The sequence below is a fragment of the Papaver somniferum genome, chromosome 2 (assembly GCF_003573695.1).
Source record: "Papaver somniferum cultivar HN1 chromosome 2, ASM357369v1, whole genome shotgun sequence".
NCBI classification, from domain to species: Eukaryota; Viridiplantae; Streptophyta; class Magnoliopsida; order Ranunculales; family Papaveraceae; genus Papaver; species Papaver somniferum.
Window position 1 is genome coordinate 171,873,413 of NC_039359.1, and position 24,749 is coordinate 171,898,161.

A 24,749-nucleotide genomic window follows, 5' to 3' on the forward strand; every position below is an offset into this window, starting at 1 on the left:
AGAATTCACTAATTTATTATATGTTTGATAATTCATAATTTGAAACCCAAAAAGGTCATCAAGTTACTAAAGAAATTAAATCACTACTCGATGTCCATTTTACCTTATAAAAATACCAATAAAATCTCATGATATAATCGAGATGATGAAAAAAATCAAGTGGCTAAACGAGATTCTTTGTAGATATGATGTACCATGATCTAGATGATGCTTCTTCTGACGAACTGTATTGAAAAGTTTAGTGAATATTGAAATTTGAAGAAGGATTAGAACAGAATAACTTTTATGAGTTTGTAAAATGTTTCATTAGTTTTAACGTCATTAGCTTATTGGATGTCTTATCAAAAATTAATTTTAGAACACCTTAATGAAAAAAGAGACTTGTGCGTAGTACGGGTGAAAACTAGTAATAATACACAAATCAGGTACGGAGCTAAGTAGAGCTCAAGGGTGGCCCCCGCCCCCTGTTTTTGCTTAATTCATTAGTGATCCTTCAAAATTATTACTAATTAAAAACAAAATCTCTTAATAAGTCTCCCTAAATAATTTTTTTTTGTTTATTAGCCCTCCCTGTATGAAATTTCTGGCTCCGTCCTTGACACAAATCTCACCTCCTCAACATGACAACATCCCCACCTTTTGACTATTTAAGTACTGCACTCATCTATATATATACAGTATTTGCATCTCTTCCTGACACCGACAAAGCCAGCTTTGTGTTTTCCTCTTACGGTCTAAATTAGTTGTTATTCTACTTTGATTCAGTTTCAAGCAACAAAACGGTTTGTTCCCCACCATCTTTCACTCCATTGTCTTTCACATATAAATTAAAAACTTAACCAACTTCACATTACCCACAACAGAATGGATCTTATCATCACTACAAGAAATACAATCTCTCTCATTCTCTTTATATGCTTGTCATTACTTCTCCCTCCTCAAATCAAACCATGTCATGTCATGTCATGGATCAATTAGCTCTTCTTGATTTCAAGCAAAAAATCACTTATGACCCTTCAAACTTGTTGAAAACATGGATGTCATTGACAAATTGTTGCGTATCTTGGGAAGGTGTTGCATGTAACTCTAAAGGAAGGGTCATTAACATTTCCAAACCAGGTCTTTACTCAACCAGTGATTTCATATCAGATACATCAATGACTAGTATTGTGTCATCTTCTCTTTCTAAACTATCTTTTCTTCAATTTGTTGACCTTAGTAATCTCGAGACATTGAACTGAAGAGAGAAAAAATTAGGAGAGAAAAAACAGGCGAAAATATTTTCAACCTTTTCAAATCTTAGATCTTTGATTTCTCCCTCTTTCCTCTCTCAAATCCCTTGATTTTTTGTGCATTTTCTTCCTTTTACTGTGATCTACAATTATGAGAAAGAAATTTTGGCTTTGATTGGAATTTGGAGGAGGTTGTTTATCTTTTTCAAATGGCAATGGTAGAGGTTGAATCTAGCTTGGGGTTTGCTGATGTTACACCTTTGACTAATTCTAATGGAAGTAATGCTCGGAAGCTTGTCTCTGGTTCTACTAGTGATGATGTTGCTAACAAGTCTGAGATTATTCCTCACGGGAAAGCAGCAGCGGGTACAGTTTTAAATGGAGAAGCTGGTTCTCCTGCAAGTTGGAGAACAATGTTTCCATCTGCAAAGCCTTTGCCACCTCAACCTACAATGAAATTCACTCCTTCGGCTCAGTTAAATGGAAATAGGGTGGTGGACTATGGAGCAGAGGATTTCTCTAAAGGAATCAAAAGACGTGAAGATTATGTTGTTGGCTCTTGTGTGGGTAAAAGACTATCCTTTCCAGCAGTCAAGGATGCTGTAACCAAGCTTTGGAATCTCAAAAATGAAGTAAGTATCAAATTACACAGTAATTGTGCTTTCATTTTTGAATTCAAGGAAGATGAGGATCGTAGAAAAGTGCTGGAGTTAGGCTCCTTTTACATCTCTAATTGTCTTTCACTGTGAGACCATGATTTAATTTAATTGAATCTACAATTGCTAGCATTAGAACCATACCCATTTGGGTGTTGATTTAAAATGTACCATTGCACATGTGGGACATTGAAGGCTTAAGCTTAATCTCTAGTTTCATAGGAAAACCTTTACTTGCGGATGATTACACCCTAAAGAGGACTAGATTATCTTATGCTAGGGTTTGTATTGAAGTTGATGTAGAGTTCGATTATCCTGAGAGCATCCCTTTAATGATTGATGGAAAGATTGTTTTGGAGATGCCGGTTGAATATCAATGGAAACCTCCCAAGTGTGATTTATGCAAGGTGTTTGGTCATTCTTCAAAAAAATGCACTCAAAAGCTGAAACCAAGATGGAATCCTAAAAAGAACAGTAAGGATCTTGAGAAGTCAAGAGATGTAGAGGGTGATGTTTCTGACAAGCAACACAGAGAAACTCTTAAGGGACCAGTTGGGGACAAAATAATTACCAGTGACATTCAACTCGACAGGAATGGGCAGAGTAGTGGTATAGAAACTCAAGTCAAGGAAAATGGTGGCACTCTGGTCTCAATTGGTGTGAATAAGGATGCAATTGATGCAAATGTGGCAGATTTGGTTGGGGTGTCTATTGAGACTTTATGTTCTAACTCGGCTACAGTTGAAGAGATTATAGTTTCTGCAAGTGGCAGTAAAGATGTGGGAGAACAAAATATGCTAGTTGACCATCCCAAGCATAACACAACTTCAGCTTTGGTGAAGTCTGGCAGTGGTAGAGAGAGTTTAAACATTTCTAACTCTTTGCAGGGAGATTGGAGGGTTGTAAAAGTCAAATATCCTCCCAAAAAAGGAACTAATCAAGCGTCATATCCAAAAAAGATTGTCAAGACAATGGGTTCTCCAAAAAGAACCCATTTTTGATGCTCAGTGATTTCAGAGAAGAAAGTAGATTTCCAATTGATAGCAGGAAGCTAGCTGCTTAGAAGACGGAGAGTATTACCCTTCCAAAGGCGTCTAATGTAGACAGAGTCATTATAGAAGAGGTTGAAGAAGATAGTGAAGAGTTGGATGATTGTGAGTTTGAAACGAAGTTAAAATGCTTGTCCTATGCTGACAAGATTTCTAAAAGAAAAGAGAGATATAGAAAGAAAAAAAAAAAGATAGAGAACTTCACAGACTCAATTGGAATGGCAATCATGACAGTTTTAAGAATGACAAACAAGAACAGTTGGGGAGAGGGCATATAACTCAAAACAAGAAGGGTCATTCTTAGTTTTCTGTTGATTTCTTTCTTCATTGGTGTTACTTGTTTGAATTTCCTTTCACTGCAAGTGAAAGGGTTATTCTTTTTCTTTGTTTTGGTCGGTCCTAAACCTTCCCTTGTACTCGCTTAGGCGCTCTCATCTTGTTTCCTTTTTCTGTTTCTATCAATGAATTTAACCTTTTTAAGTCAAAAAAAAAAAAAAAAGATCTTAGTAATCTCAAAAACCTGAAAGGAAATATTCCCAGAGAACTCGGAAGATTGACGCACTTAACCCATCTTTTCCTAGATTCAAACCAACTTACTGGCTCGATTCCTTCCACATTTCGAAACTTAATCAAGCTTCAAAAGTTATACATTAGTAACAATCTTCTCTCTGGTGTAATACCTTATCCTGTTTTTCGATCTTTAAATTCACTTGCGGAACTAAGTCTTTCAACTAATGAATTAGACGGAGAAATTTCGTTCTCTATCGACAAGTTGGGTTCACTAACTAAACTTGATCTTCATGCTAACCTTTTCTCTGGTAGTATTCCAGCATCCATCAAAGGTCTCAAGAATCTTAAGTACTTGGACTTATCAGAGAATCATTTAACAGGTAGTTTACCTACTTCCATTGGTGAACTCACTCAAATGAGTGTATTATATCACAATCAAAACCATCTTTCTGGAATCCTTCCTTCTTCTATATCAAATGTAATGTCTCTACAGTTTTTCAGAATATCGAAAAACCAATTTACCGGTAATTTTCCAGTATCCATTGGCATGTTACCTAACATAGAGAGACTCATTTTTTAAAATAATAAATTCACCGGTAAACTTCCTGCAACACTAGGCCATTTAACTACTCTTGTTCATATGTTTTTCTCAAACAATCATTTCTCAGGTAAGATTTCATCAAGTTTCGGAAACCTACAAAACCTTCAAACACTTGATCTCTCGAGAAATCATATCCAAGGTTCAATTCCTCCTCAGTTAGCTAAGTTGCATTTATTACAAACACTAGACATGTCTTCTAATCCTCTTAACTTGGTGAGATTACCACATTGGCTTTCTAAACTCAATCTCTTTCGCCTTAATTTGGCGAAAACCGGGGTCACTGGCAACCTTCCTAGGTGGTTTTCTTCGACGTCTATATCTATACTCGACTTATCCAGCAACCGGTTAAGTGGTAATTTGCCCCATTGGATTGGTAACATGACAAATCTTTCTTTCTTGAATTTGTCTAACAATTGGTTTCATTCGTCCATACCATTAGAATTCAACAACCTTTCTCTTCTAATGGATATCGATCTTCACTCGAACAAGTTTACGGGCGACTTGGGCACCATTTTTTCCAAGAATACTAAAGACCCGTTGGGTCATTATAATTCAATTGATGTTTCGCGTAACCGTTTTGTCGGTCCTATAGATGAAAATGTTGGAGATGAAGCATCCATGGAATCCATTCAAGTGTTGGTATTATCTTACAATCTATTGGGAGGGGCAACACCAAAATCATTAGGGAAACTGAGTGAACTAAATAAGTTGGAGCTCAAAGAAAATGGTTTAACAGGTAACATACCATCGGAACTGGGAGAAGCTAAGGCGTTATGATGAGCCCAAAACTCATTAATCAATGATTAGGGGTGAAATCAGACGAATAAACAGATCAAGAAGAGAAGAAATACAGACAAGAGTAGAAGAATCATTTAGAACCAGAGAAGAGAGGCAGACACGAGAGATATTCAATACATCTTCATTCTACCTAATCCATAATAAACAGATACACCACCTATATATACCAGCACCTATACGTAACCACCTAAAACTACCCTAACTACTCCACAAACCGTACGTACATATTAATCACATTACAACCAGGGCCTATCGTTTCCCACCTCTTGAAAAAAACCTTCCTCAAGGTTGGAACAAGCTAACCAGTAGTGGCATAAAGAAAAAATTACAAGGGAATAGTAAAATGCAGAACGTTTGGGTCTTTCCCCACTTGACTAACAGGACATGTGACAATACCCAAAGAAAGTGCTACAACACGCCCGTGAATTCTGCATCCATACTTGTTGTGTTTAAATGTCATTGAACAAGAAAACTTTTGTTTCATCCGTACAAGCAAAGCACAGTATGTAGGGATCTTCACTTTGTGGCTTATCAACAGGCACTTGAAGTTGAACCTCATGATATTGATCGTTGGAAACCGGATAGACGTCATTAGTATTGTAACTAGAGGAATCTCGAAATCCTGTATAAACATCATTTTCAGCAAAGATGTCAAAACAATCTTCCAAATATATGTGTTTTCTTCTTCAACTGTTTTCGAAATTCTCAATGAAATGTTTCCAGAAATATCTTCCCATCGTGCAACGGTATCATTCATCATTTCATTGATTTCTTTGTTACGAACGTCCATTATATTGTTGAGTTCCTTGTGTTGCTCCAAAAGATTCAAAAAAATTGTTTTGATGTCTTCGATAAAATCATAGTGTCTATCCATTTGGGTAGGGTACGAACCGTCCGAAAGAATCGAAAGGCTCTGATACCAATTGATGAGCCCAAAACTCATCAATCAATGATTAGGAGTGAAATTAGACGAATAAACAGATCAAGAAGAGAAGAAATACAGACAAGAGTAGAAGAATCATTTAGAACCAGAGAAGAGATGCAGACACAAGAAATATTCACTACATCTTCATTCTACCTAATCCATAATAAACAAATACACCACCTATATATACCAGCACCCATACATAACCACCTAAAACTACCCTAACTACTCCACAAATCGTACGTACAAAACAATCACATTACAATCAGGACATATCACATTAGCATCATTGGACTTGTCCGGTAACAAGCTCATTGGCAGTATACCAGAGCAAGTAATAAACTTGGGAGAGTTAACAGAATTCGATGTGGCAGTGAATCGGCTTAATGGAAGAATACCGTCCCATAAAGCAAAAATACCAGCCTCGTCATTTAAGGATAACCCTGGCCTTTGTGGATTCTCACTTCTTTCTTGTAAGCACCATTAAGGGAGTTGATATGTATATGTATGTCATCAAATTTGGTTCAAATTTATTTCACGATTAAAATGCAATGGAATTTAGTTAACTTGTATTCTTAATCAAGTGTCATTACAGTATAATTTGTTGGACCAAATCATTGTTTTTTAGCAACCATCAGGAGTTAATCCAATTGGTCAGGAACCTAACTCAAACGTAAATTATACTAATTTTAACATCGATTTAAGAGGGTCGATGATCTCCGTTTGAAACATAATTGGCTGCAGTGGAGACACTCAACTCAAGTATAACGGCTAGAAACCCCACTTCAAACGCGTGATATTTTTTCTACCATATAATAACTTGGATCACATGAAGTTCACTATGTTAAATTTATTAAAGATATTTTGTTCTTATACATATATAGTAAAACCAAGCACAAGAAACAACTCTCCACAATGGGACCAACCCGGTTATTACTTGCAATACATCTTAGCCGTATGCACTGGCAGAATCTGCAACACACATTCGTCATGGCACATTGTACTAAGAGTTGGTAACAGCAGATGGTCATTTACGAATTTTACCATTTTATTCGCGCACGTTTCCAACTCCGAACCAAGACGTGTATTATGTGGCATTCCCGGATTATTCGCGAATCGTTCACGAACTTTACGTTTTCCGAATGATACGTCTGCTTAATTCGCCAGAAATTTTTTAGCCTTTACGTTTTCAAAGGCCCCACTTTTGGGGCTTTACTGCCTCCAAAGCATACACGGCTCAATATTCGACGTTGTTGTAATTTTTATGAAACAAAACTGACAGAAGAGATTTGAAGGTGAAGGTGAGAGAGATCTCAAACTCACTAACCAAACATCCAAACCATTGTACCACGCCCTCTTGGATGACTAATGTTGTATATATTATTAATATCATCACATTAAGTTTATTTTTGCTTTAAATAACTCACACATATGCATAAAAATTAGTTTATGACCTTATAAATACTAATTATTTATTATATATGGATACCGAACTTTCAGAGCCGAACTCACATTTATAAATCGAATTATACACGTACGTATACCGTTCCGAATTACTGACTAATCACGTTCTGTTGACCGAATTTTGGACCGAATTTGGGTTTTACAAAACCGTATAATACTCATACGTTTGTCGTTCCGTACGTTTACTGAATCCCGAATTGCTAACTAGGGGTTGCTCTAACTTAAAACTCCACCCATAGATGTCACTACCGCTGGGAGTAGCTCTACTCGGACATGGGTGGATTTATCACTTGTATTCGTATTAACCATTCTTATCTTTACTAGTCTACGGCTGAACTTTTTAAGCTGTTACAGAAAGTGTATACCAACTACCAGCCCATATACATAGTGTCGCCCTGTGCTGGTGTACCTGCTGGTATCACTCCTAATATCCATACTGGCCGGCTGCGCTAACAAAAAAAAAAAAGAAAAAAAAAACTGCTTATGTACAAAGAGACCAGAACAGATTAAAGCGGGGAAAGTCTGGATGGATTAAACTGGTACGAGTGGTGCAAATCTGTGTATTCGGATAGGCAAGCTAATTTGAAAGGAAAAAAGGAAAAAAATAATAATAGTAATGTAATGCTCAAAAGGGAAGTAGCTTTCATTGTCGTTCTATGTACATAAAAATGAAAACTGAAACAAAAAAGAAACCAAAACTTTTCTGGGGTATATGAACACAGTCGCAAGTACCAATCTGAAAGTTTTACTTCAGGCGTCCCTTAGCCCCTCCTCCGATCTCTTTTTCTGCCGGATTTCTTTTTTCTTGAATTTGTTTTTCCTAGTGTTATCTTATTTTACATTTCTTTCAAGGACTTCGACGAGATATAAATAAACCATTTAGACAACTACGTACACAGGCCAATTTAATAAAGAATTACACCCCCAATAATACATGGGAAAATACAAACAGCTGATTTATATATTAGACCACCTGTGCAAAGGAAATCAGAAGCAGATGTTAGTTCCCTTTATCCTTGAATAAAGGCAGTATAGAGGAAAAATGTTTCAATACAATAATCACACTGTATACACACCTTCAGTCTTTACTCACAGGATACACTCAGCTTTTATCAGGAAGGAAAAGCAAAGATCCTGTCTGAAATGTTTGTGCGACATATTGGACACTCGGAACAGGCAAGTGAACATGGCTTGCACACTGCACAAAATATGCACGATACAACAAGGTTGATTACTTTTAGTAGTATGTTTGTGAGTCAAGTGAATTTTGTGACAAGTTTATGAAGGGGTCACGGAAAAAGATATGATATGAAGTCGACCTTTCACACCTCTAGTTTTCATTAAAGGACTGCATGTACGATTTTCCAGGAAAACCCACAATTACTTACAGCAAAAGTGTCGACAAGGAAGAAGTAGTGTTGCAGTTGGTGCTTCAAAACATACTTTACATACATGAGAATTTGTATCGTCATTCCCCAGGGCTTCAAGCTTTTTTTCCTTCATCTCTTGCATACGAGCCTATAAAGGTTAAGAGGTGTTGTAAAGCAGTTAGTACACCTTCCTCTAATAGTAAAAGAATCAAGAAGTTGCTATCAAAACTGAAGTGAACTAAAATTCAGTTTTACCTTCAGACGAACAACAAAAGGTTCTAACTCAGATCCATCATGAATTTGTTTAGGTTCTATCTCCAAACCATCATTACCCGGTTTGAGTTGTAACTCTGAGACATCATGAACCGGCTTCGGACTATCTGAAACTTGTATACCTTCAAGAATGTTCTGTGCATTGTCTATATTGTTAGTATTATCAGTATCATTTGTTTTTGGACCATCCACAAGATCTATTCTATCACCACATCTCTCCTCACTATTCATTTCCGGTAACGCTCCCTTCTCTTTCTTCAACTTAGCAACAAGCACCCACATGCTTGCTAGATCATTTTCAAGTGAAGCTTCTCTTCTCTTTCCCTCGTCTATACGCTTCCTGTATTCTTCTTCTGCAAGTTCTTTTTCAGACAGAGCTGCTTCAAGAGACGCCTCTCTTTGTTTCCTAGCCTGCAACTCCATCTTCATATCATCTTGATCGAGACTCCAATATTCAGCATCATCATACAAAGTTCCGGAATTATCGTTAACCTTGCTAGCAAGCCGGCCCTTTCTACCTAGCTTTGCGTTATCATTTTTGCTTTCGGAGTGCTTGCGCATTACACCATTACTGGTATGCATGCCAGAGTTTCTGGAGTGAATTAATTCTTCTGCAGCCACTAATTCTTTTGCTTGCCTTGCGCACTGTACTGAAAGCTTGGTCACTTCACCTGCCAAATTTTTCAGCTCAACAGCAGCAGCAGATGCCAACTCCTTCGCGTAAGAAGCTTCTTCAGCCAGTTTTTGATTTTGTACATGCAGTCCACTATTATCTTCTACAAGATGAACTTGTTCTAGCTTTAGTTTCTCATTCTCAAACTCCTGCTCGGAAAAAATGATATAATGAGTTGTCAACACCATAAAAGTAAAATATATACAGCTGATCATGTAAACTAACACTAACCTGAGACTGGACTTTCCTCCGCAACTCATCTATATATTCTTCATAAACACGTTGCTCGGAAGATATAGATGACCTGTTTCCGTTGAGCGAAGCCAATTGCTGCTCTAAGAAGAGAACTCTTTCGTGCAATTCTTTGTTTTCCGAACACTGGCAATCAGAGAATTGATCAAACAAAACATCAGTGAGAAATGCAAGTTGCTCGGTTATACCAACCAACTGAAGGAGCATGTATCATGGTTATTACCTTATCCTGCAGCTGTTCCTGGAGAATCCGATTGTCTGCGGTTCTTATCTGCATTCACAACTCACAGGAGTTAACCATTTGAAGTTAAGCTATTGTGAATTCTCTCAGGCTTATCTATTAAATTTCAACTGAAAGGTGATAAAGCTGATCAATATTGTAGCATAAAGCTTTGCTCAGATTTAAAGAAGGAGCAGAACAAAAGAACTGCACAGTCTAGTTTCCAATATATATCAAATTATTAACGTCAAGAATCAAGTACTACCTCTAGCTCAAAATCCTTCTGGCTGCACTCGCTCGTCAATTTCATAACCGTCTGTTTGTATGAAAAAATCACAAGTTAATTGGAGAGAACAAAAAAAAAGGATCATCAGGCTTTGAAGATCAAAAGAGAAGACATAAATAAACATCAGAATGCACCTGCTGCATCTCAATGGATGACGCATTACCAACTGAAGCCTCAGTGCATTCACTAATGCGCTTCTCCAAGACCCTCATATGTCTTTTCTTTTCTTGTATTTCATGTTCCAAGTTCTTAATCTGCACATAAGAGCATTTCATCAAAAGAAAATCAACATGTCAGGCACAGAATCATATGCTTTACTGACAAAGTTCCTTAGCAGTAAACACACAATCAAATGAACCTTATGCTAAGTTAAGTATAACATTAAACTATTTGACCTGTATATATCAGTCCAAATCAAATGAAGCAGTAAACAGGTAAGAGGAATAAAATTGAGGCACCTCAAGGAAGAAACTGATATCAGGATGGCTATGAAGCTCTTGATGTGTGTTAACTGGGAGATGTTGATAGGAAACTATACTGGTAGGGTAGCCCAAAGAAGTTAATTAAAGCTATTCAGGATACCATGCAATCTCATCCACCACAATTAGATGAAATGAAGGTCTAGAAGCAACGGCGAAAAGACGGAGGAACAATTAGATGGAACATGTCTTCCCAAGTGTGATTAAAATCACAATATAAATGATCAGGACTACCGAGAATGGGAATAAAAATTAAAACTATCCAATGTTTACTAGCAAGGGTATACCTTTTCAGCAATCGAAACAATCATTTTAAAGTAATGGCATCATGGAGAAAGGACTCATCTAAATATAAAGGCTAAGTAGAATACTTAAACAGAAAGACAAACATAAACAGTTATACCTGTGTCTGCATTCCTTCGGGATCACTGGTGGATTGCTCCAGCAAACGCTTCAAGGTACTCGTGCTGAATGCAATCTCTCCGGCAAGCATTTTAACCTGTTCAACTAACAGATCCATCTGATCTGACATAGTCATCTCATCCTAATTTACCACACGAAAGAAAAGAATCAGGTTTGGGGTTTTAATCACGGAAAAATAATGCCTAGTAACATACAACTAGATGTCTAGAACTATCCATAACAGTAATTAAACTGCAGCTTCCACACGTTTAAATACTGATTATCATTATTTTAATTTGTGAACTGCGACAGAGAATAGAGAAACATAAATGACTCCGCTAAAGTTAAACTTATTTCTCGAGTACAGTCGGTGAATTCTTTGTTCAAGAAACAGCAAGCACATTATATGCGAGTATTTTGACTTTTCCAGCAATGTCATACTATCAAAGCAAGATCGGAATATTAATTTTCATGCATAATTGAATAAAAAGGAAACTGGAACATACTGTTAACATTCTAGCACCACCGGCTATTCCACTGAAAAGGTCCCCCGCCCGAGTTGATTCTGTCAGTGATAGGTCCTCAGACCACTTGCTGGAAGACCTTTTGTGTTTATGATCAGAAATGACTTCTGATGGAACTGACAGAGCAGAAGATGGAGAATCTTTCTGGTTCTCACCATCTGCAAGTGATGGAGATCCCTCCCGGAAAGCATCCAATTTCTGAGAGCAGATTGCTCAACAGGTTAATATCAAAATCATGCTTTCTTAATCTAAACAGGTTGTCACCATTGGTCAAAATAGTATTTCAAAAAATTGGTAGCATGAGTCAACCGCAAAGAAACACAGAGACATAGACAAGGTGGTTTAATTCTCCTTATATTTGAGATAATTGGGTTAAAGTGTCGAAGAGAATCTTTCTCCTTTGCGCAAATTTAGAACTTACATCATCTTCACCAAGAGAATGAGACCGTTGATGACTAAGAGTTGGTGCATCACTCAAACACCCAGGAATTGAGTTCTTTGTGGAAACCAGAATAAGCTTTGTTAGCCTTTGAATCCTACTCATGAGAGCTGCTTTTGCTTCTTCTTCCTCCTCTAATCGGGATTGCATTTTCACTTGACCCAGTTCTAACTGTTCAATAGAATCATATAAAACTGCTCAGAACCAACAAACAAAATTGAGATAATTTGTATTTGAGTACCAATATCTCTGGAAAATATAGTAACATGTGAAAATGACTAATGAATAACAAAAATATCTGAGGAAAACCTGTTGCTTCAAGCTCATGATCTCCTCAAGATTGACACCCACGACTACTCCCTTTTTTACTTGATCAAGTTCAAGTTTAAGCGTCATAATTTCCCGCTGATACTTCTTAATTAATGACTTCTCATCAATTATCTGAAATATCAAAGATTCCATAGAATTGTAAATCAAGTATTAATTTGACATGCATTCTCCTGCTAGAAAACGTTTTACTACACTGAGGACATAGGAATGTTGCAAGTATATGATAAGCTACCGTATTCCGTGAGGCATTGATTTCCACTCGCTTTGCCCTGCTTGCAAACTTCAGTGTGTTGTGAGTTTCCTCCATATTACTTGATGCAGGAGTAACTGTACATATAAGCTGTACAAGATCCGAAATTAGTAAGTTCCACAAAAGTTTAGGTTGTGAAGCTTCAAGGCTCGAGCTACACATATTCAGATGTAGTTATTGTAAGCTTGCCAGGAAAGACATGTAGTAGGAAAACGTACTAACTCCTTACCGAAACATGTCCATGACCACTCAATGAGGATTGTAGAAGACGGGTAAGTTTAGAATCACGGTATGGAACATGATATGCTTTCCCCTCACTTAACTTGCCAATTACCTTTAGATTTCAAGCACTGATCAGGGTATGCTTGGGAGAATACATTGCAGACAGAAATTAATCAAGCAAATGGTTGTTAGCACTCACAGTTCCAAGAGTTAACAGACTTTTGTTTATAAAAGATCCCTCCTTCCTCCTAAGACCGGTTGTTTCGGTCTTTGAGCTCTCAGACCCTGCTAGATCAATTAAATTCTACAAAAAAAAAAAAAGGTTATTAAAATGTCAGGTAAGTGACCAATGTCCAGAATTATTTCAAGCTTCTAAAAATAATGAAAAGTTGTACCAGTTGAGAGAATATCACTCCGTCGTACTCATCACCACGAGCACTACTCTCAATCATCTGTCAGAAATAGACACAAACATCATTAGAGAAAGAGAGATAATAACAGAAAATAAATATAACACGGATCAGTTATATTGTTTATCTTAGATCTTTTTTTTATCAGATTAGTATAATTATTAATAAAAGAATAACAGGGTAAATATATGTACCATAGTGAAAATGGTGTGACTTCTGCTACTAAACAAATTAAAGTTATTTGAGCCCACATGACGATGCTCTGCCATCATGACGATCGAAGGTTAGAAATCAAAAATAAAAAATTAACAAAACTCTAACCATATGGCAGCAGTAATTTCAATAAGCTACCTTCTCCAGCTGCAATAAAAGAAAGTGCATGCCCAGGAGATAAAACCACTTCCTCCTTTATGCCCTCAACATAAGTACCCTGCAGCATAATTAACACCCAGAGAGGAGAAATGACACTCAACAGAAGGCTTCAAGCTGATAAAAAGTAGAATTCAAGAAACTTAAAATGACATATGAAACGGTTATGACATGCAAGCAAAATGCTCACAAGTGGAACCCGTGTATCGAGTATATCGTTTCAAGTTAAGAGGTACCTAACCCATGATATGAAACTATGCATGGACGCTAATGTTTAAAAACCCAGCAAGAATCAAGCTTCAAACCTGTGAATCTTCTCTAACACGCAAGTTCTGTCCGGCTGGATCAAGCAAATCATTTATAATCTGAAAAAAAACAAAATATATGAAAAATCACAAATCAGTCCTCTTTCACTAAACAAGCAGCAAATGCACTTCAATGACTACAAAGCATACAAGGAGACAACAAGTACCCAGCAAATAATGAATTCTCTAGACATAATTAGAAGATGTACTTTTCCTAGTTGCAGGAGTGAATATGAGGCATATTGATGAAACAATGTTGACGAAACAACAACATGGATGCGTACATTTGATGGTCAAAATAACAAATTTAAGCATAATGTTATCTACAGAATGACGGACCTCATTGTAAATTTCCAGATATGAGACGCGAAGTAAGAACTCTCTTCCTGGAGTCTGAAACCAAATCACCAAAAGAAACTTGATAAGCAACAACATCAACAGATTGTTATGTACTACAACAACTAGTTTAAGAATTCAGTGAATCGTGCATCAGGGACTTACATCTTGAATTATTCTGAACACATCCTTAATGGCCTGCGGTATAATACCTGGACAATTTTGATCCCCCTACAAAAATTTATAAGGAAAATGTTAATACATCACATAAGAAGATACAAAAAACTTCCAGAGAATTTGGCTTCTGTCATCTTGTGCTGATGCTGTCTTTTTCAGGGTGTTGGCGAGTCCTCCTTTAATTTCTATCTCTAAAACGAAATCTACCTATTCTAAGTCATAATATGAGTTGTGCATAGCTTTAACAATAATGTTTGTAATTCAGCATTTCTAACGAAAGTAACAGGTAAAACAAAAACACAACTTCTAGAATCAAGGAATTACTTACATGCATGGTGTGTGTCTTCCCACTACTTGTAACACCATATGCAAAAACAGTCCCTATAATATAAATATAGTGTCATCATAATAAAACTCATTTAATCAAATACAAAATCCAACACCATTGGACTCTTGCATTATAACTCAATTAGAATTTTATTCTCAAGTCAGCTCAATTATGTCCATCGGGGAGTCGAGGAATGTGAAGGATGAGAGGAACCTTACCATTTATACCATCCATTGCAGACTCGATCACAGGTCGAGCAGCAATTTCGTACACATCTTGTGTTTCTGTGGCTGGCCCAAATACCTTATCTACAATACAAAACAACAACATTAACGCAGCCATCAAGGATTCAATTTTCAAACAAAACCAGTTTAGATAAACAACCAAAGTACCATTATAAGTTTCAATTTCCAAATGATAAAAACCATCCATACTAACCAAATGCATAAGCCAGAGCAGGATTAGGTTCATTCCGAACAATTTTATCACCATCAGGATACCAAGCAATTTCATCGCCACGCTGAAATTCCCGCTCACTACACCAACGAAATAAAACCCAAATTTCAAAATTTCTTAACCTAAAAATCCCCAAATTATAAAACTTAAAAGAATTCACAAAACACACACGGATCTAAAAAATATAAAGCCAGATCCATACCTCAAAGGTCTAAATCTAACAGTAACAGAAATACTATCTCCAGCAGCTGAAGTATCAATAGTATCAGGAATGGCATCATCATTAACAGCAACAATACTCCCACCAAAATCCATAGAACCTTGGTTGTACATTGAGTCAGATTGGGCTTGACTTGGTGTCAAAGCTAATGTGTTAATTCCATTACCACTACCAGATCCATAAAGAGATGATGATGATGAAGTAGGTCTTGGAATAGTGGTTTTACCATTACTATTACTATTATTATTCATTACAAGTGATGATGATGAAGATGATGATGAAATTGAACTTGTTGATTTTGTATATCCAAATGGTGAACTACTTGTTCCTCTTGTTGACGATGTTGAACCGGCCATTTGATCAATCAAAATCAACTCTCACTCACTCCATTATCTCCCCCCTTTTTGAATTTCATAACTGAAAATGTACTTGAAAAACTCTATATTGATGAGTGATGATGAGTGATGAAGTAAAATTAGGATTTCAGTAACAAAGTATTTGAGATTCCTTCATTTTCAAGACAAACAAAGAAAGCAAGTTTCTTTTTTTTTTTTTTTTTTTTTTTTTGCAAAACCAAGAGAGAGAGACAGAGAAACTCTCTACAGAGTCCGAGTTTGAAAGGTAGGGATTTTTCATTTAATTCTTATGTTCACCTTTTGAATACAGAACGACTTCAAGGACCTGAAAATAATAAATGCTTGTTTTAAGGATATAATATAGAAGATTCACAGTTGAAATTTACCTGTTGATGACGTTCCCTGGGGTTGCCTTGGGGAATGCCATGGAGTGTGAACTGTGAAAAGTGGAAATTTTTGATTTTTGATTTTTGATATTTTGAATATTTTAAGGGCGATTTTTATGGCCGCGCTTTTTTGGAGCCAAAAGTTCAAACAAACGAATAATGAAGTCCAAAGATATGATAACGAATAATCGTGGAGGCGTGTCGTTTTGATTTGGATGATACAATACACTTTACGTGTCTACAGATTAAGAAACTTATAGAAATCCAGCGGTTCGGATAAGGATGGAATGGTAGGACTACCGGAAAGCTTAATGGACCTTGCTGTATGGAAACGAATGAATGAACGCGGAAATGTTGGACAGGAATATAGCGGCGAGGAGAGGAACCGGGGAATAAAAGTTTAGTTGTCGACTCTGATGGCCACGTAGGAATCTACCACTTTTATGATACATATAAGTAAATCTGGACCTTATGAAAAATGATTGAGGTCTCCATTTGAACGTGACTGCCTATCCACGATAAGAACATTATGAACTGGCTAATAGTTACTGATAGGAAGTTTAAAGGATAATGGGAATTTTAACAAAATGCTACACTTTGGTTTTCCGGTTTAATAAAGTGTCACTGTTTTTCTTAAAATTTATAAAATGTCACTGCCGTTATAATTTTGGTCAAATTTTTGCGTTGGAATTACTTAACTGTCCTCATAATCTCCTCCAATGGTTTATCTTCTATCTTCTCCTCCAACTGAATTTCTTCACTCTGTGTCACTAGTATTGGTGTTCACTGAATTAAAGCGTCATTAGTCCATGGATCGAGTAGCTGCCAGGGTCTATCAAGAGCTTTTATAGCTCGATTTCCAGGCTGAAATGAGTTCGAAATGCTGAGCAGTCGATGGAGTTTGAAGACCAATTGAACCAGTGAAGATAATGGTGTTGTTGGTTGATAATTGGGACTAGATTTGGAGATTTATGATTGTTGAATAGTTTTTAAACTATGGGTTTGTTGTGAATTGAATTTGCAGGTGTTTCGGTGAGTTTAGAAGCTATAGAAGTTCAATGTCACAACAAGATGAGAATGGCACATTAGGTATTCGATAAAAGGCATATTTCTTCACCTCTTCAAGCTCAGTTTCTATCAGTTGAGCCTGTGTACAACGGATGTTGCTGAAAGTTGTTTGTGGAGGTATTTTCCATGAGTTGTTTGTGGAGGTCTGAATTGGGTTAAGTCTGGGACTGATTTTGGTTGAATTTTGAGCTAGAATTCAGTCCACAAAAGTGCAATACGCTGCTAAGCTAGTTGGCATGGTGTTGGTGGATTGTTTTACAGGGTTATGAACTGAATTTGTATAGATGTTTTAATGGCTTGAAATGGTGATGTTCTATGTCATTGATATGATGTTAATGGAGGAGATTAGGATAGGGATTGAGCTGGAGTCGATGATGGAAGATCTGGTGGAGTTTGAAGACGTAAACCAGTTGAACGAAAGAAGGTTTATGATGTTGGAATGATGGTTTATTGTGGTTGTTTTTGAGAAGATTGAGATGGGTTTAAGGGTTAACAGTAACACAGTACTTGGATGTGAATTTGTTGGCGATTGGGGTAATGTTCTGGTCCAAAAATTCAGCCAGAAATGTGTCCGGAAAACTGATGTACATAGGTGGTCCTCTACTGGTGTTATTGCCATGGTCTGATGGCAGGCTATAGCGTATAATGCTGCTATATCTATGCTCGTGTTTGGAGGGACTAGGGCTCGGTTTGGAAGGTAATGTAAAGGGGGAACACAGGCTGTGGATCGCTGGTATCTTTTATGTGGGTACGAATGTTTGGGGAACGCAGGCAATGTAGAGTTGTTGTTGCAGTAGTGAGCAAAGATGACGAATCAGTGCAGAAACAAGGAACGATACGAATGTGTATGGTTTTGTATGAACAATTGAGAGTTGTCATTGTTTATGTGGGTTAGTTGAGCTTTAGTCAACATGGTTAGAGAAATCAGTAGAGTCTATGAAAGATTCAATTGAATGGGTTTGGTGAGTTGGTGACAGATTTGAGGGTGTATATGTCTTTTACTAAGCTGGATAACTGTCACCTATGCACTAATTGATGACAACAATTTTTTTTGGATGGAAAAGGTCAAATGTGTGGCATTAAATAAATTCTGAAAAAAACGGTGGCATTTTATGAAACATGAAATTGAAAGTGTGGCACTTTATTAAAATCCCCAAGGATAATTTAGACGATGGTAGACCCACATTATACCAAATTAGTCAAGTGTAATTTACCAAATTAGATGTTTGGGAGATGCTACACTGACCGGGAAATCCACATACCCACAGTCCCTAGGACCCGCACCAAGGAGTTATAACTTACAGGGGTGGGTTTTTGGTGTGTTTTTGGGGAGAAAACCTCGGTACATAGATCTTTTACGTATTTCTGTTTACAACTCATATGCAAGTAAAAAAAAATCACAGGTTGTATGAGATGTTAGAAGATCGGCTTTCTTTCCCTCGAGTAGGTGAGGGATTCTGAACCATGAGGAGAGGTTCTGATTTAGAAGCTGACTCTTGATGGTCTTTTTTTTGTTTTGTTTTTTTTTTTCGTTGACAGACCACTTCATATATTGGGAAGTACTGAACCACAGTAAAATAACGAAATCACAGTACAATGTGAAAATGAAAAAGGTAGAACATTGACGGAAGTAACTGGTCAATCCATTTTTATAATTGTGATTTTGACTTTTGAGAGCTTCATATTAGGTGGTTGTTCAACATAACTATCTACATGGATAGAGATAATTAATCAGCTTGAGAGAGACAGATATATGGAACCATTGGCTGGGTCTTCTTTGTGAGCTTCTACTTTGTTTGACCCCTAAAGGGTTGAGTGCATCCATGTTTCAGGGTTTAATTACAATTGGCAGGAAGACGAAGGATGGATGGGAATGGTCCTAAACAATATAAAAATTGAAAAATAAAAAGAAAGGAGACGAAATATTAAGAAACGATACTTTTATAGTATGTGTAGAGTGGCATTCACGTTGTGAATGGGCAAGGATTCAGAAGGAAAGCTACCTAGCTGAGCCAAGTAAGTAAGAACAAAATTATCAGAGAGAGCTGTCACTACCATGAATTTGTAGCGTCCACACATGGATCACATGCAACTCCCAATAGTCCAGATCTATATGTTTCGACTTTTCATGTTTCCTCCCTAGCTCTCTCTCGTCTCTCCAAGGGCTGTCAATGGATATCGGAACCGGAACTGGACCAGGTTGAATAGGGTCTGGTTCCGGGTCCTAACATTGGACCCACTAACAAGTTAGGACCCGACGGATAATACTCGTAGGTAATGGATATCTGATTATTCTTTCTTTTATTCATCTTTTCAGTAAAATTACTAGTATTTTGCTAGTTTGGCTTTAATTTTTCTTTTCCATTTTTTTCTTACATTTAATCGTTATTTAGTATATTAATAAACAAATAAATAATAACAATTTATATAAAAATAATTTGGATTCAAGTCAATAAGAGAAAGATATCAAATTTTTGAACATTTTTTTTATGTTTTCTTCATGCCTAACGGGTACCCGGCATTTTCAAGGGGTCCGGTTCTGGGTCCACAGATTTAGGAACCGGACCCGCCTTTTATAAGTAGGGTTTGGTGGGTCCAATGGTACGAAAAAAAAATCGAAAAACGGGTCATTAAAACGGTCATCCCAATCCAACGTGTCCGTGGGGGGGTTTCGATATTAGTGTCTAATTAACGCTGATACATTAAAAATATGTTATTATCTAGAATTATTATCATTGTTTTCATCAAGGTTTGAAAAACGATTGTTTTTTCCGAGAAAACGGCCGTTAAAACGGTCACGCTATGTAGCGTGCCCGTGAGGGTCACCAATGCACGTGTCTTAATAACACCAATAAATAGTTGGTGGTTTTTAGCTTAGGGAGAAAACAGTAAAAATCTGTCTACCTGACCCGGCATTAGAAGTAGTAGACCTTGATATGTCTATATTCCGCAAGGAATTTGAATGACATATCAAAATCTGATGAGTGCATGCCGCTCTTCATATTGAATTGAAACTCAAGCTCCTAAATGAATTGTTCACTAGTATAGAGCCTAATGAGTATTTAATCTCCCGCCTGCATTATCCATTAATGTATGGCTTATTGAGTATTTTTGCTATGCTATGTTCCCCGGCTGAACCCTTAATATTTGTATGACATGAAAATTAGTGTTCACTCGCAGCTGAGTAGCATGAATTTATCGAAGTATCAAGATTAAGGTCTTCATGAAAGTGTTCAATCAGAAGATGCGCTAACTGCTCTCTAAGAATAAAATTAAAGAATTTCTGTGTCAACACACAGAATTTATCAAATTTATTCAATTTTGTGATAGCTCACAAGATTCAATTTTTGGCCTAATTAATTTGCAAAAATTAGGTTTTTTGCGCCCTGCGTAATATCTCGAACCGTATTGTTCGAGATCAAACCTAGGTAAGCTAGGAAATTAATCCGCCATGGACTAGTAGGAGCAAAGTCCTACCAAAAATCATAAACACAAGAAATAAAAGAGGAGTTGCGGCAAATAGGATCAACAACAAGAGGAGGCGTGGCCGTGCCACATGGCCGGCCAGTTCGACCAAGAAGGCGCCACCTGTAGCCATATGGCCACGCTTCATGTTGCCCTTGTCCCCTTCCCATCTACCAATCAGGTCACTCTAAATGTGTCACATGCACTTGGAATGTGGTCGGACCCATGCTGCTTGTCGACCCCCTTTCCCATCGACCAATCAGGTCGCTCTAAATGCGCCACACGCACTTGGAAGGTGGTCGGGCCCATGCTGCTTGCCGACCCCCTTTCCCATCGACCAATCAGGTCGCTCTAAATGCGCCACACGCACTTGGAATGTGGCCGGACCTATGCTGCTTGTCGGCCCCCTTTCTCATCGACCAATCAGGTCGCTCTAAATGCGCCACACGCACTTGGAATGTGGCCAGACCCATGCTGCTTTCCGACCCTCTTTCCTATCGACCAATCAAATCGCTTTAAACCCGCCACAATCCCACTTGCAGACGCCAATTACGGCACTAGCGGGCGCCAATTATGCCACTATGCCACTGGCAGGCGCCACTCCGCCACTGGAAGGCACCAATTACGCAACTACGCCACTGGCAGGCGCCAACGAGATGTGGCCATAATCAACGGCCACCCCTTTCCATAAATTGCAATCTCGGTCGTCCAACTTCGCCAGCCGAATTGACTGGCCTAGATTAAATATTAGGAGACCAACCAAGACTAACTTAATAGCGTCATGCGCTATTTCTTGCGGCAAGTCTCATGACTTAGCTCGCGACACATGATTACCCACCGCCTAGCATGTGCGCGATTGGTCAGAATAACTAGGTCTTGCACACAATATCCACTCAGCAATATGCTGCATATTTTCCACGAAAATACTCGAGACATCAAACATGTCACAAATTGGGGGATGTTCATCAAGGTGTTGGTCTGGCGGTTTACAACATGAGGTGTGCAACGCCCCATTACGAGAAAGTGTCAGGAAATGGCGGACGGGTAATGAGCAGTAAGTGAGTAGTGGCTGTAAAGATGACCAGTCTTCCCTCGTGATGGAAACATGATGGTCACCACTTTTTACACGACTCCACTTCTTCACTACATAACTGTCTCCACTTCCTACGAGATCAGGTGCTCAATCATGACTTGTATAAATAGGTTTTCGACCTATTTCGACAAAGAACAAGGGTTATCAACACATGTATCCAGAAAAACACCAAGAACTGATAGCTTACATTCTGCAAGCCAGTTCCATATTTTGATACAAGTCATAAAACAACCATACCTTCAAAGTTCAACATTTTTGATCTCAACACCTTCTTCGCTTTCCTCCCTAAGATCAACCCTTCTCTTTCACATTGTGACCGAAGCAAGTCTGGAATGGCCATTTCTTGGTTTAGACCAGAATTGTATAGGTTGATCTCTCGAATCTAAAGTACTCCCGTGCAGTGCATTTGTTTAGGTTTTAGATTCGTTTCTCGGCGGCACACCTAAATTTACCATTTCTAGGAGAATCAGTTTTTACCCCAAAAGAATAGTAAAAAAATTGCGTTATTTAGACATGTTATATCCGTTTTCACGCATGTGACAACCGTTTTCCTAAAATTGATTTTTATATTTTCTTCGTCTAATAACATTTTAACATAAGTTTTTTCGACTGTTTTTTCTGTTTTCACACCCGTTATATCCGTCTTTTAGAAGAAAAAAATATAAAAATATTATTTTAACGAATTTTTTATTTTTAAAATAAAATATTAAGAATTAAAATTAAAATTAAAAATTTTAAAATAAATGAATAAACAAATAAAATAAAAAACGCAATAAAAACGTTATTTAGACTCGATATAACGGTTTTCACACATGTCAAAACAGTTATATAGAAAATTCATATTATAATTTATTTATTTATTTTTTCTATTTAACCGTTATCACACCCATTATTTTAGAAACACGTCAAATAAACGCGTTTTTTCCCTAAACAACGCGTTTTTTTCCCGAAACGTGCTCACACTCGTCAAAACTCGTTATAACAGTCACGCCCTATGGCTGTGATCCGACCTGTGACCCGTTTTTCAAACCTTGGTTTTCATGCACGTTATAACCGTCTTTTAATATTATTTTCTAGATTTTTTTTAAAAAACATTTTAACGCAAGTTTTTCAGATCGTTTATTTTGTTTTCACGCCCCTTCAAACTGATTTATAGGAAAAAAGTATAAACTTATTTCTTATATAATTTTTTATTTCTAAAATGAAAGATTTAAACTTAGAGTTAAAAATTTAAAATAAATAAATAAAAAAAAAAACGTTGTAGCAGCGTTATCAAACCCGTTATAACCATCTTCACACACTTTATAACCGCTAGATAAGAAATTCAAATAACAGTTCTTTTCCTTTTTTCTATTTAATCGTTCGAACACCCGTAGAAATTTTTAGATGTCCCTAGACTTCGATTTTGTCCTATATTTTGCAAACTGAAAATGCTAGTTCAACAATATGCAAATTGTGTGGTTTTCTGTTGGTATCTAAATTGCACTAAAGTTCGTGGACCGGAAATATTAGTTCGCAAATTATGCAATTTTAAAAGTTTTTTATTGACATCCATCCAAATTGCAATAGAGTTCACGAATTGAAAATGTTAGTCTACGAACCATGTAATTTCAGAGGTTTTACGTTGACTCCAAATTGTACTTGAGTTCGCAAACTAGCTTTTCCTATTCGCGAGCCGTGGAAAACACGTTTTGACTTTCAGATTTGTGTGATTTGCATATTCGCATGTACATCATGGAAAATTTTGTTTGTTTCGTGATCCGGATAAGTATGCATATTCCTTTACAAACCATTTTGGAACTGTGGTAAGGGAGCCTGGTCTAGATAATCAAACCGGTATGCGAGCCAATACAGTTCTATGTTCTAGAACCAGTTAGTATCCAAACCGGTATGTGATTTGAAAAAGTTCTGTGAACTCCGGAACCGAGAAAAGTCTTGAGTTTGCAAACCGGTACGTGAATTAAAAAAATTCTATCAACTCCAGAACTTTGGGTTGCACCTAATTTTGCAAACCGGTACGTGAACTGTAAAAGTTCTGTCAACTCCAGTACTCGGTTATTACTTATAAGTTTGCAAACCGGTCTGCGTACTGTGACTCAACCGACTCACGAACGATCCAAGTAATTGTACCTTGTACATTTTCCAACTATGTCTATTATGATTCAATTGCAATTAAATTATTTCTATGAAGTGATTTGCATTTGATCACTTCTCTAATTAACACTAGATTCATTTGATCACATGATTGTGACTCAAGATTAATGTCTTAGTGGACATGAAAATAAGTGTTAAGCTTTTGAAGTTCAAATCTGCTAGTTTCTTCTAACCATGTTGAACAAAGTCTTTATACACGGTTCGGTTACGGTTTACCTAACCAGAGTGTATATCTTATATATAGGAATAAGATTCAAAGCTTTCATCTAAAGGTGGATATTGTTTGCTTGGTTCCAAATCTATCTCAGCTTAAACCTAAAACAACCTAGCTTTGAAGTCTATATAAGGGGAACTCTTAGCAACTGGGATATTTGATCTTAACACTACTTTTTTTTGTGTCCTAGTTGTATCTAGAGTCGTCCTCTCCAGAAACCCTTTTAGGGTTTAGCGACTACAAAGACTTCATTGGGATTCGTGAAGTCGGGTCCAGTTATTTTTATCTTGATAACTTGAGTATCCTGATCTTGATTGTTTGTAGAGCTTTCTCCAACGATCGAGATAGATAGTAATCATCAAATTTCTCTTCGTCTCAGACTTTGTTGATTCCGCAAGTTTTACACGTGTGAGGTGAATAATAATCTAGGTTGCACTTCGGGTTGCATAAGTCCAGA

At 37.2% G+C, this 24,749-nt stretch overlaps 1 protein-coding gene and 1 pseudogene across 3 annotated transcripts; one reads left to right on the plus strand and one right to left on the minus strand.

Annotated features, from left to right (window-relative positions):
- The first annotated feature begins 950 nt into the window (after positions 1-950).
- LOC113352420 lies at positions 951-6,258 on the plus strand (annotated as a pseudogene).
- A 1,563-nt stretch (positions 6,259-7,821) lies between these two features.
- LOC113349790 (kinesin-like protein KIN-7D, mitochondrial) lies at positions 7,822-16,117 on the minus strand. 3 transcript variants are annotated; one of them, XR_003360378.1, is made up of 25 exons: positions 15,539-16,117; positions 15,319-15,416; positions 15,099-15,188; positions 14,881-14,933; positions 14,541-14,606; positions 14,379-14,432; positions 14,040-14,099; positions 13,717-13,795; positions 13,560-13,627; positions 13,351-13,407; positions 13,155-13,259; positions 12,963-13,067; positions 12,716-12,823; positions 12,463-12,594; positions 12,136-12,324; positions 11,697-11,912; positions 11,192-11,332; positions 10,444-10,563; positions 10,289-10,339; positions 10,027-10,074; positions 9,783-9,929; positions 8,861-9,700; positions 8,564-8,753; positions 8,312-8,433; positions 7,822-8,208 (listed from the first exon to the last, which is right to left on the minus strand). XR_003360378.1 is itself a non-coding variant. In XM_026593826.1 (25 exons), exons 1-24 carry the CDS (start codon positions 15,910-15,912, stop codon positions 8,338-8,340), a joined length of 3,363 nt encoding a protein of 1,120 aa, XP_026449611.1. In that variant the 5' UTR covers positions 15,913-16,117; the 3' UTR covers positions 7,822-8,208; positions 8,312-8,337. The 3 variants fall into 3 exon arrangements, 2 of the variants coding, with proteins under 2 accessions (XP_026449611.1, XP_026449609.1); XM_026593826.1 differs by having other exon boundaries at positions 8,688-8,753; XM_026593824.1 differs by having other exon boundaries at positions 7,832-8,208; positions 8,624-8,753.
- Positions 16,118-24,749: the final 8,632 nt, after the last annotated feature.